General features: G+C 44.7%; 2 protein-coding genes across 2 annotated transcripts; one reads left to right on the top strand and one right to left on the bottom strand.

Annotated features, from left to right (window-relative positions):
• The first annotated feature begins 2386 nt into the window (after positions 1-2386).
• Positions 2387-4717, top strand: utp23 (UTP23 small subunit processome component). The gene is made up of 3 exons (XM_061093072.1): positions 2387-2646; positions 3091-3265; positions 3473-4717. Exons 1-3 carry the CDS (start codon positions 2459-2461, stop codon positions 3860-3862), a joined length of 753 nt encoding a protein of 250 aa, XP_060949055.1. The 5' UTR covers positions 2387-2458; the 3' UTR covers positions 3863-4717.
• A 1285-nt stretch (positions 4718-6002) lies between these two features.
• Positions 6003-9949, bottom strand: LOC133026334 (double-strand-break repair protein rad21 homolog A-like). The gene is made up of 13 exons (XM_061093213.1): positions 9806-9949; positions 9382-9511; positions 9106-9205; positions 8776-8882; positions 8373-8582; positions 8146-8268; positions 7908-8036; positions 7401-7624; positions 7161-7317; positions 6852-7009; positions 6548-6679; positions 6391-6471; positions 6003-6194 (listed from the first exon to the last, which is right to left on the bottom strand). Exons 1-13 carry the CDS (start codon positions 9947-9949, stop codon positions 6003-6005), a joined length of 1887 nt encoding a protein of 628 aa, XP_060949196.1.
• Positions 9950-12857: the final 2908 nt, after the last annotated feature.

Raw genomic sequence — 12857 nt, 5'->3', positions numbered from 1 at the left:
TCTGTCCAGGGAGGAATAAGCCTTCTGCAGCAGGTAGATGATAGCATCATCAACCCCAACATGGGGCTGATATGCAAACTGCAGGGGGTCTTGTGATGGGAACACCAGCGGCCTGAGGTGTGCCAGGACCAGTCTCTCCATGACCTTCATGATGTGAGAGGTCAGTGCCACCGGCCTGTAGTCCTCCAGTGCAGCAGGACGTCCTTTTTTGGGCACTGGGACCAGGCAGGATGTTTTCCAGAGCACTGGCACTCTCTGAAGTTGTAGGCTCAGGTTGAAGAGGTGCTGGAGAACTCCACAGAGCTGGCTGGAGCATCCCTTCAGCACACGAGGGCTGATGCGGTCAGGTCCTGCAGCTTTCCTCTGTTTGAGCCTGTCCAGCTCTCTCCTCACCTGGCTGGCTGTGAAGTGGAGTCCAGACTCGGGGGTGGGGGGCTGTGGGTGATGTGAGGATGTCCTGGGGGTGGGAGGTGTGGGAAGGTCTGTGGTGAAGGCCAGCGGGGGGATGGGGGGAGGTGGTGACGGGGGGTAGGGGGTGATGGGTGGAGGTGGGGGGTTGTTGTTCGGAGAAGTAGAGGAGGCAGTGAAGGGTCCGCTGGGGGTGGGGGGGTTGGAGTTGAACCTGTTGAAGAATGTGTTCAGCTCGTTCGCACGTCCCTCATCCCCCGCTGCTCCCCCCCCTCTCCTCTGGAAGCCGGTGATCTCCTTCATCCCACTCCAGACGTCCCTGGTGTTATTGTCTTCCAGTTTGTGCTCCAGTTTTCTCCTGAAGTTGTCCTTGCTCTCCCTGATGCTGCGTTTGAGCTCCCTTTGTACACGTTTGAGCTCTGCACTGTCCCGTGATCTAAAGGCCCTCTTCTTCTCGTTCAGAAGGGCCTTCAGGTCGCTGGTTACCCACGGCTTGTTATTTGGGTAACAGCGAACCTCTTTAGTGGGAATGGTGTTGTCAATGCAGAACCCAATGTACTCAGAGACACAGTCAGTCATGCCATCAATGTCCTCACCATGTGGCTCATACAGAGCAGCCCAGTCTGTGGCCTCCAGGGCTCCACGCAGTGTTTCCATGGCCTCAGGAGACCATTTCCTCACAGTCCTCACTGTGACTGGGTGCTGCTGAACCACAGGCTTGTAAGATGGTGAGAGCAGGACAAGGTTGTGGTCTGACCTGCCCAGTGGTGGCAGGGCAGTGCAGCTGTATGCATCCTTCACATTTGCATACAGCAGGTCCAAAGTCTTATTATCACGTGTTGCACATTTCACAAACTGGAAGAAGGTAGGGAGTGTGGATGAGAGGGAGGCATGGTTGAAGTCACCTGTGATGAAGATGAAGGCCCCGGGGTGTTGTGTCTGTAATCCCGCAGTCACAGTGTGGATGACGTCACACGCTGCTTCCGCGTTCCCGGATGGAGGAATGTAAACAGTGATGGCGAAAACACTGGTAAACTCCCTCGGCAGATAATACGGACGAAGTCCGACGGCGACGAGCTCGATGTCCGGGCTGCAGACACGCTGTTTAACCGTGACGTGCCCGGGGTGACACCACCGGTTGTTTACGAGCACGGCGAGGCCCCCTCCTTTCTTCTTGCCGCTCGCGGTGGTGTCTCTGTCGGCTCGGACCGTCTGGAAGCCGGGGATGGTGACGTTGGAGTCCAGTATCTGTTCGTGCAGCCACGTTTCCGTGAGACACACAACACTGGACTCCCTGTACTCCCGCTGCGTCCTGATGAGCGCTTCCAGCTCGTCCACCTTATTCGCCAGGGATCTCACGTTACCAGTGATGACTGCAGGGATGAAGGGCTTAAACTTTCTCTTCTCCATCCTCAGTTTAAGTCCCGCTCTGCAGCCTCGCCATCTCCTCTTTAACTCCTCCGGGATGGTGGGTCTCTCTCCGGCCAAGAGGGCTGTGTGCCTCAGGGCCATCAGCTGGTCGCGGGTGTAAACAAAGCCGGCGTGTGTAGCCGGCATGCTCCCAGTGATCCGAAGAGACCGAAGTGCAGTTAAAAGTTGTAAAAAGTGTAAAAATCAGTAGTAAAAGCACCTCGTCCTTGTGCGGTACGACGATGCTTAGAGCAGTGCAAAAATAAATATAAAAAACAAACAGCAAACCTAATAAAAACACAATAAACCGACGGTACAACTACATATAAAAACCCATTAAAACTATAATATTAAGCCTTTATAAAATATAATATTTTCTTACAAATAATATTACGTATCACTACGTATAAAAATCCATTAAAACAAATGTATATACATTCTAAATGAAACCAAATCTGACTTCATAAAATAAAACAGAAATGACTGGATGGTAGGACTATTTCTTGAAACAGCCGGAACCTTTGTCGTGCAATGTGTTTCCGGTCGGAGACATGAGGGTGTAACTACGGCATGCATGTTGTGTACACCAGGAAAAAAAAACCCACGCTGAGAGAAGTTAGCGGCTTTTAGAAACGACATCATGAAGATCAAGAGACAGAAAGCAGCCAAGAAAACCATCAGCTTCTACAAGTACAACTTCAGCTTCCGGGAACCGTTCCAGATCCTCCTGGACGGGACCTTCTGCCAGGCGGCCCTGAAGAACAAGATCCAGATCAAGGAGCAGATGCCCAAGTACCTGATGGGGGAAGTTCAGCTGTGCACCACCAAGTGAGTGCACTTAAGTATTACATGTTAATTAGTACTTACTACCTATTTATTTTAAGTATTGCTGCTGTAATAAAGGATTATCTTAACTTATCCATTGACTCCAAATCACATCAGATATTGTTGTTGCCCTGTACAACCAGGATATACCCCGTTTTATTAGATTTGAGTGTTTTCTGTTATCCATGCTGTGTGGCCCACTGATATAGAAATAATAATCTACTAGAAACTAGGCTTTGGATTACAATTTAAGAATAGGGTTGGAATCCGTGGGTCACATGTCATAGACGTGACTGAAAAGATTGCAGTCATCTCCTATTAACATGCAGATTTACTGATAAGTGAAAGTCCTGTGATCTGAATACTCTGTGGAATATCCAACCTTAAATGTACTTCACTATCGTCCTCCCATCTAATGTCCTGTGTCTCTCTGTTTCTGTGTCTCAGCTGTGCACTGAAAGAGCTGGAGACTCTGGGGAAGGAGCTGTACGGAGCCAAACTCATCCTGCAGAGGTATCAGGTCAGGAACTGTGCACACTTCAAGGACCCAGTTCCTGCATCCGAGTGTCTGCTGTCCATGCTGGGGGAGACCAACCAACACCACTACTTTGTAGCCACACAGGTGAATACTACACGAATACTATGAGACCCTACACACACTCAAACACCATCCAAAGGAGATCTTATACTTATATATATATATGTTTATGTAAATATAAATTCATCCATTGCAATAAAATAATGAGATGCCGCTGCAATACCAAGACTAACCTGTGTAAAAGTGACTTCCTCTCACACAAGTCTGTTGTATTATGTGTGTCGTCTCCAGGACCACACTCTGACCGCAGGCCTGAAGAAGATCTCGGGCTGTCCTCTGTTCTACATCATCTCCAACACCATCGTCCTGGACAAGCCCAGCCAGGTGTCTCTCGATCAGGTCCAGGCCGTCTCGCTGGGGGAGCTGGTGAGCCCGGCCCAGCAGCAGAGCATCCGCAGCCTGAAGGAGGAGCAGGGCATCGGCCAGGTGGAAGGAGAGAGACGAGGGAAGAAGAGGAGGAGGAAACAAAGCCATCCTAACCCTCTGAGCTGCCTGAAGAAAAAGAAGAAAGGACCGACACCGCCCCTGAAGAAGAAGACGGAGGAGGGGGAGAAGAAGAGAAATCGACAGAAGAAGCAGAAGACGGAGGAAGTGCCTGCTCCTGCAATAACAAATACATAATGTGGCAGGAAGACAGACACTCGAGCCATTTTGTTGCTTACAAAAATAACATTTGAAGATGGCAAATAATTTCATGTTTAATATAAAACCAGAACTTCTGCTCTGTTCATCTGATGTCACCACATTGAACATGTTCATGTTTATTACACACGATGCAATTTTAAAATCTCCAGTATTTATTTTAATTTGAAAGGTTCTGCAACAGTTTCCAGGACTCAGACAGAAACATAACAATATTTTCAAGATTCAGAGGATTTGTCTCTGGCTTTTATACAAAATATAAAAGCAGGTTTACAGGCACATAGTTCAAGATAGAAGCTGCATTGGACATTACATGACGTACAGTTCACATGAGAGTGGATTTTAAAAACCATGCATTCAGCCGTCGTTTGCAGAAGCATGAGGAAGAAGTGTGACCACAATGAGTTGTTGGTCTGCTTGCTTTTACACTGTGTGATTTGTTATCTCTGCTGGATTCAGTCTGTAGTAAGAGTCCAAACAGTGACACACATTCTCAGTATGTCCATTCAGACCTCACTTGGTCATGTTCATTGTTTCCAAGTTGATTACTTATTAGTTTAACTTATAGATTAAAAAACAAACTATTCATTCTCTATTACTCTTGTATATTACAACATTGATTATTGAGTATGAGCATCAAATAGATTATCTACTTCATGTCAAAGGTAACAGCTGAATTGTTTTCTTTATCAGAATACTACAACATTACTGTAGAACTGCTTTCAGACAGGCACTGACCTCCAAATGTTTTCCTGACATTTTCCAGATATGGAAACACAAGTCAGTTCCTGCCAGTCAGGAAAATATCTGCAAGCGTGTGGGCGCGTTGTGACGCCTCTATGCCATTTTAAAATCAAAAATAAAAGTTGAATAATATAAAAGATGCTGATAAAACTGTTTGTCAACATTACTGCTTCGCTGACCATCTTCAATGTGCTCTAAACAGAAACACTGTTTTCTGCAGTGAATTGTATACGTGATGTTCTGGAAATGTTCCAGTTGTTGTGAACACGTCTGACTTGGACCATCTCCTGCCGCGTGCTGGAAAGTGTCAGGACATTATCCGGAGTTCACGTGAAAACAATACGTCACCCACTTGTAAATCAATAATTTTCCATTCATAAAAGGGACATTGGATTAAATGAGTTTGTGTCATTTCAAGAGTAAAAGAGCAAGACGGCAATAGAATGTCATTTCGGCAGCAATTCCACTCTAATGAGATGATTCCGCACAGAGCATGCACACATAGCAGCACATCTATGTTTACATACAGGTTAAAGGTCTCTAGATATTTTTTATCAGCTGTGCCCCAAATCTATACTAAAAATGAATTATGTTTAGAATATATACTTATGTTTATAGTTATTTCCTTTAGAGGAAACCAGCATACTGAAATGTATTGTAAGAGAATAGTGTACGACAACAGCACCTTCAAAGTTCTACTGTTTGTTTTTGTCTACTTTATTTTGTCTAGTTCAAGCAAACATCCTATTATAATTCTGCTTGTACAGATGTGGGACACAGCTCTGGCAAGCAGTGAGTTTGTAAAGTGCTACGCTACAGCTGTATAATGATTAATTGCTGGTTGAGTTTGCAAATCACTATTTTAGTAACTGTTTAATTGTACTCCTGCAGAAACTGGATAATGTGCATGCTCCTTTTGGGCTGATGTCTGCGTACGGGACAACACTGCAGAAGAGATCTTCTTCATGCAGCAGTGGGAGATTTGAGTCTCTCAGTAACATGGTTGATTGAGTCATAGGAGCACAAACACACACGTCGTCTTCCACTGCAAACAAATCTTAAAAAAGCAACTCCAAACAACAATCCTTCTGATTCACAAGATAGAATAAATAATGATAATAAAACAAAAATAGTGCATGTTTGGAGTTTCAATTCTCTCTCAATGATCCAACCATGGTATTCAGTCCTCTTTCCTCCCATCACTGCTCGACTTTAAAATATTTCAGACCGAAATAATTTAAATAGATACATATACATCACCAGTACACAAAGCAAAACCACATATTTCCCAAAAACAAAGGCGATAAACTCAAATTAATAAATAAATAAAGCTTTTGTGAACTTAACGCACAAATTGAATGTTAAGGAGCGTTTTCTAGATGATGTGGAAGCGAGGTCCGGGCGTGGCGACGATGTCACTGTAAGGCTCCTCCTGCACCAGCTCCACCGCCTGCTGCTTCTTCAGAACCAGGAAGCTGTAGAACTTGGCTGCCGCCTGCTTCCTGTTGTTGTTGCAGCACATGTCCAGCAGGCTGATCGACTGGGTGCCCGTTTTGTCCATCACCCTCTGAGCCACGACAAGAGAGAGAGAGAGAGTCAGGGGAGGGAAGGCTCAGGCTTTTGCATGTCGTCATTTACAAACTTTTTCCATAAGAACAATTAATTCTTCATCAAAGTATTTCTGACTAGTCATTAAAAAGTTGTAGCAGCAGGATGTCACGTCATGTTCTGCTTCTTCTAATAAGAAATGAACACAAACAAACCTGGAGACCATGGAGCATCTGCTGGGTTCTTTTGTTCCACCTCCTCTCCTCCTGGTCCTGGTCTCCCTGCACCTCCTCCTCCTGACACAGGGTTAGAAAACACATATGATGAAAACCAAAAAATGAAACTACAAGTTTTTCTGGATCTCTGACTGACCTCTTCATCAGAGTCGTCATCGTTCTTCTTCTTGTCAACGAGCAGGTCCAACTCCATCAGCTGGCTGAGGCTCGTGGTGGTCTCCTCTGGGGGCAAGTCCACATTGGATGGTGTCTCCAGCTGCTGCTGCTGCTGTTGTTGCTCGTCCAAAGCTCCCATCTGGAGAAGAGAGGTGAACAGAGATGGTGGAGGATGTGTTAGAACGGAGCAAAGAGAGGGCAGAGCAACCGATGGGGTTTACTGAGGCCCTGACATTACCTATGGGGTGAAATCAGTTGTGGACAGACACTTCTACTGAGGAGACATCTGTACTCACAGGCAGATCTGGCTCTGTGTCCTGGGATTTGCGTTTTATGCCTCGTTGGGAGAATGGTGGCGGCATCACTGACTCGTCCAGCGTGGTCCTGCTGCCCTCCACCGCTGCAGGCTGAAGCAGGCTGGCCTCCTCCATGATGGTTTGGTCTGGAAGGCAAACAGTTGAACATAAGAGTAAAACTGACATTGACAGACTGTCATTACTTTTGCCATTTTATGAATTTCGATCCATAACAAAGATCAGAAAACAATGTAATACAGGAAGTGTAGTTATCTACAGTCTCCAGCAGTTTCTCACCCATGATGTCTCTCTGCTGGGGACCTGTGGTTTCCTCTCTGGGGACCTCTGGATTCTCCAGATCTTTGAGGAACTCATCCAGACTGTCGGCCTCTCCACCTTTCCTCCTCTTCCTCAGCTCATCAGGCACCAGGGGCGTCAGACACCTTGTGAACATCTGGACAGAGAAAAGAAGAAGGTTATTTAATTCTGTAAGATCCTGTGACTTCCCTCCCTGAATAACTGTACATATCTCGTTACCTTGAGCAGCCTCATGTTCCAGAGCGACTGAGCTGGCAGGGAGAAGAGCTTCTCCACTCCCCCGGTCTCCTTCCACATCATCAGCTTCTTGGTGGGAGGCGCCAGGTCCAGCGTGGTGACGATGTCTGAGTAATCAGAGAGCTGTGCACGGATGGTTTTACTGTCCAACTCCTTCACGCTGTCCACAATCAACTTCCTCTTACGCTTTGCCTTGGTCTCCTTCACTGCAGAGGCCACAAGGAGACATGAGTCATGAAATAAACCAAACTTGAAAAATCTCTTATATTTCTATTCAGTATTTATCAAAACACATTTTTAATAGATTTTTAATTGAAGCTCATAAATTCACATAATCATTATTGAACTACAACCCATGTGATTGTCAGAATTTATGTTCAGGATGTTCAGATTTTCTTTTTGGAAAGTGGAGGCGATAAAGTGCAACTGTATCTAGTCGTGATTTCGAAATTTAGACCGAAATGTCAGTGTTGGTTCCTGCATCATTACCTGTGATGTCAATGGGCTCCAGGGCGAAGGTTTCCTCCTCGTTGTGAACCGGCGCCGTCTGTTCCGCCTGGTCGGCCATGACCGGCAGGGGCTCAGTGGGGCCTGAGTCTGGACTGTCTGGAGCTCCCGCTAACAACACACAATCACAGTCACTCACCACAAGGGACATACAGACAAATGTGCCATACTTTCAACAATTCGTTCAGGTTCCGGTGCTGAGATCATCTGTTGAACTGACCCGAGAGGGCGTCAAAGTCATCGTCATCATCTCCGTGGTCCTGAGGCATCATCACACTCGCTGGGATGGCGGGGGGGTCGTCAAAGATTCCACCTCCGTCCTCATTGCTAAGAAGCTTGTCCACTACACACAAAAGATGAGTCATTTCATAGTTTGAGCCACTAGTCTGACGAGAAACTGTTTCTATTTATTGCGTCTCTTTCCCCCAGGTGAGTGTGGCCTCTCACCCAGCATGCCTCCCTCACTGCTCTCCATGGGGTTGTCACCAAAGTCGTCCTTGTAGTGGTCGTCGTACTCCAGGTGGTTGGACTTGTCCACTATCGGGTTAGCCACGCCCTCCGCCTCCAGGAGCAGGTTGGAGGCCGACGTGGCCATGATGTCCACCTCGAACGCACTCTCCTCCCGCAGCATCTCGCGGTCCTCCATCCCGAAGTCAGCTGCACAAGAGAACTGTCTGTCCTTAGTGTTTAGGATGTAGAAACTCATTTAACTCAGTGTTTGTCCTTAAATCCTTCTGTGTAGCTTCTTATTTGTAATGTATTTGTAAAAGTATAAAGCTGTAGCATTACATAGAGGCTCCTGATGATTGAGACGTTACCAAGTAAAAGCATAGATAGGAAGGCTGCTCACCAAAGTCGTTGTCCTGCAGCAGGTTGAGGTTGCCCACCTCCTCCCTCATGGTGATCTCCTCCACTCTGCTCTGGTTCAAGTTGAACTGCTGAGCCACGTCAATGTCACTGAGGAAAACGACAAACCACACAGTCAATGCAAATGAAACAAAAATGTAAATTTCTTCTGCAAAGGTTCAAATTGGCGTATACTTGGTCAGTGAACATTAACGCTGATTCTGACGTGTCTGTGAAACGCTCAGACCGGCCGATATTATCTGTCGGGCTCTGACATTGAAGCTGATTGGTTTCTCTACCTCGTGTTCTAAAGGGAGACTGAGAGAGGACTCACTCGAGGTCTGGCAGTGGCTGGTCGAAGTCATGGAACTCCTCAGGAAGAGTGATGGCGTTGTAGGCTGCTTCTCTGTTCTCCTCCGGCAGATCCACCACACCTGAACAAACACGGTGGAGGGAAAGAGTCACAGCATGAGGCGGGTCTCAAGGGGCAAAGGAACCAGGATGAATATACACTTTTTACAGATGAAGCTTTCACATTAGTACAACTGGTTTCAATCTGACTGACGCTGCATGTATTTTAAGATAACAGTGACGTTAGTTCTCCTCTGACCTGGTCTAAAAGCCATCTTGATCTTGATGAAGGCCTCGTTGCAGTCGGCCAGCAGGTACTTGGCCTTCCTGTGGTAGATCCTCACCACCCCCAGCAGCAGGTGCCCGGAGGTCCGCAGAGCCATTTTCACCTGGGACCGAATGGACAAAAATTTGAACCCAAAAAATTACTTTAAAATAAATGTGCAGTGCCTTAACGACAATGTTCCTTTCAAAAGAGGATGTCAGATGTTTGGGGCTATTGTAAAATTAAATTTTGAGCATTGAGTCTGAAATCCAAATCCCCAAAATACACATTTACACAAACACACACCTTAAGTTTATAGGATGGATATGCATTCATGCAGGATTCACAAGAAACACAACATCAACACGTAATCTGCTTCGAAAGTGAAGGTGTGCAGGTGACGACCATGAGGAGCTACCTTGGGTGAGATGATGCTCTCCACGCTGCTCTCCAGATTGCACTCGAACACGTGGGCTTTGGTCAGCTTCTTGTCCCAGTGGGCCGCCAGCCAGATCTTGGCGAGCGGCCCACGCTTGCTGAGGACGAAGTGGGCGTAGAACATCGTCTCAGCGCCTTCTCAACACGAGGGGAAAGGGGAAGGGGGGGGAGGCTGTCAGGCCTGGAGAGAGGAAAGTGACACATTTCATATGATTAAATAATCGCCCCCAAATTGTCAATGAATAGAAAGATATGAATCAAACATCGCAAGACTAAAGATGTTTACACACCAGTTTCATATTTATTGTCTGGAAGAATTTTTTAAATGAATCATTATCATTGGCTGATGATAACGAATGAAGGAAAAATTTATTTTGTGATATTTATCTGTATTGTTTTATCTCCCTGCGCTGAACTTTTTGTTTTTCTATCTTTTATGTTTTGATTCTGTCTCAGATAAATCAAATAATGGAAGACACCTTCAGCCCCAGACCCCAGCTGGTCTTAGGAGCGCCCCTGGCTGAGATGCGGGTGCACAAGCTGCATGGTTTACATGTGATGAACCAACATGCCTGTTACATGCATGTGGAGGTTGAACCCCGGGACCCTCAGGTGGAGGAAACAACACTGAACCTGAACCTGCATAATATAATATTAGCTAATAAAGACACATGTTACACATCATCAAATAAACATGACGGATCCGCAGCGTAGCAGTTCATCATCTTTAATACATGTTCATTAAGCTGGAATGACCGTGACGTAACCGCATTAACAGCTGCACGTCTTAATTTCATATCAATAATGACGTGTGCGTGTGATGATCACGTTAATACACATGTCTTGATAAATCCACGTTTCACTTCCTCACCGTCACATTAAATATAAATGACTCACCGGTGCAGCCGTTCTGTGTTTTGGTGGTTATTCCTCCACCTCCTCCCCCTCTTCCTCCTCCTCCTCCTCTTCCTCCTCCTCCTCCTCCTCCTCCTCCTCCGACTCAAACAAGCAAGATGGCGCCCTGTCTCCCTCCTGCTGCACAGAGTGGGAGCATCAGCAGGATGAGTGGTGCTGATGGGGGAGACTGATGGAGACTGGGAGGAGAGAAGGTTTGTTACCTCATCCACCTGTGTGCTGAAGAAGTACATCCTCACATGTTACCAGGAGAAGAGCTGCACTCATTAGGCGACTTAATGTGAAATGTACTTTATGTTACAAAGGTAAAAGTACAGAGGAGTTATTAGAGCCCGATGTAAGAAAAAAATAGTTTTGCATTTGTTTAGAATAAAGTTGAAATGTCAAGAAAAGTCCAAAATGTCCAAAAGGTGACATTTCTAGAATGAAGTTGACAGAGAAACAGGTTAAAATGCCAAAGAAATAAGTTGAAATGTTGAAGAAAAAGTTTGGAAATGGATTTATAATAACTGGATTTTAAATTATTGCGAATCAAGAACAGTCAAAATGTCAAAAACACTCTTAATTACAAACAAACAAAGTTGAAATAAATCAGAGCATATTGTCCATTATATTGCATATTAAGAATAAATTCAAATTATAAAATGTTATTTCGAGAATAAAGTTGATTTGTGGGGAAAAAGTCAAATATGTCTCCTATGAAACATAATCTGCAGATAAGTAACTCTGGCTGTGTGATCGATGTAGTAGATGCAGAATTAACTTTCCTGTTTAAAGTAGAAAATAGATTTTTTCAAAAGTACTATATACAATAAGTTGTGTGTTTTGTCAGAACAGCACAGTGACATCTGGCCAGCAGCGATACGTGAACCTTTGCACATGTGACCCAGTTGGAGCTCAGCTGACGGAGGCCTGAGCGCTGCCGTCCCTCAGGCGTTGGGAGAACAGCTGCTTTAACCAAGAAGAGAAAATACAACTTAAAGCTGATTCTAAACATCTTGGTCTAATTTCAGGGTCCTATCTTCTTCTCTTCTTCCACCAAAGCCGATTATGTGCAGAAACTATTAAACAAATAAACAAGGAACCTAAAGCATGTTAAACTTTGTGAGGCTGGAAACATAAAAAGTCAAGAGAGTGGAGCAGTTTCCTTTTTACAGACACAGTTTATTTTATTGATGCTCAACCTGCTCGGGCTTTTGTTGGATACAAATAAATTGGATGAATTGACGCTGGCATGTTTAATGGAGAACAAGAGCAATGAAACATTTTTATGAAACTTAGTTTCCTCCTTTTGAACCAGAGTGTGTTGTGGATTTTTTAAAAGTAAGTAAAAGCACAAATAGATATAAAATACACAAACACATTCCAGTTCTTCTTAGACCATTCCTGTGATGGTTCGACGTAGCTGAAATAACCACCAGGGGGCAGCAAAGTTGTCTGAAAGCTATCACACATGTGATCCTGTGGATAAATGAAAGCTTTATAGTGCAGAGAAAAATCACCTGACTGCGGTTGACTTAGCTTTAAGACAATAAATATTTAATCACCATACTTTATTTATTTACTTAATTTTCCATCCGTGTAGTAACAATAATCTAATTTAAACAGTGGTGCTGAACCCTTCCGGCTCATTAATACAATTTATTTTTTAATTTAGCATTAAACCCTTTTTCATTTTCATTGTGCCTCTTCAAATGGAAACATAGACATCCTGTTATGCTCCAGGCGACTCGGAGAAGTACTAACAAATATTTGTCTGAACTCCGGATGCAGAAACCCCCTTCAGCTATTTTACATTTTCCACATGAACGGAAAGCTGGAGGGGAGATTATTATAAAACAAATACAACCATAGTTTACTTTGACCGAGGCTGTGTCTTGTTTCTTTACATGTTGTTTATTGATTTGTCATGTTACCAGTAAATTCCTACAGATATCAAAGCATGACCGTCACCCTTTTCTTCAAGATTTCATTTTTAAAAATACCATTAAATATCACTGTGCTTGGTTGATACCAGAACTGAAAGTGGAATATCGCAATTAGTAAAAAAAATAGTCAAACAGGGCTTGACCTTTGACCTTTGGCCACCAAAATCCAATCAGTTCATTGTCACGTTA

The sequence above is a fragment of the Limanda limanda genome, chromosome 19 (genome assembly GCF_963576545.1).
Source record: "Limanda limanda chromosome 19, fLimLim1.1, whole genome shotgun sequence".
NCBI classification, from domain to species: domain Eukaryota; kingdom Metazoa; phylum Chordata; class Actinopteri; order Pleuronectiformes; family Pleuronectidae; genus Limanda; species Limanda limanda.
Note: the sequence above shows the minus strand (reverse complement) of the source record. Positions and strands in the feature narration are given on the sequence as shown.

Bases quoted from the DNA above. Each gene is read 5' to 3' on its own strand.
- utp23 (XM_061093072.1), top strand. From the start codon at position 2,459: ATGAAGATCAAGAGACAGAAAGCAGCCAAGAAAACCATCAGCTTCTAC. The intron at 2,647-3,090 runs GTGAGTGCACTT...TCTGTGTCTCAG, and splicing joins GTTCAGCTGTGCACCACCAA to CTGTGCACTGAAAGAGCTGG. The intron at 3,266-3,472 runs GTGAATACTACA...TGTCGTCTCCAG, and splicing joins ACTACTTTGTAGCCACACAG to GACCACACTCTGACCGCAGG.
- LOC133026334 (XM_061093213.1), bottom strand. From the start codon at position 9,949: ATGTTCTACGCCCACTTCGTCCTCAGCAAGCGTGGGCCGCTCGCCAAG. The intron at 9,512-9,805 runs GTAGCTCCTCAT...ATTCGGTCCCAG, and splicing joins AGAGCATCATCTCACCCAAG to GTGAAAATGGCTCTGCGGAC. The intron at 7,318-7,400 runs GTAACGAGATAT...TTCTCTGTCCAG, and splicing joins GGAACATGAGGCTGCTCAAG to ATGTTCACAAGGTGTCTGAC.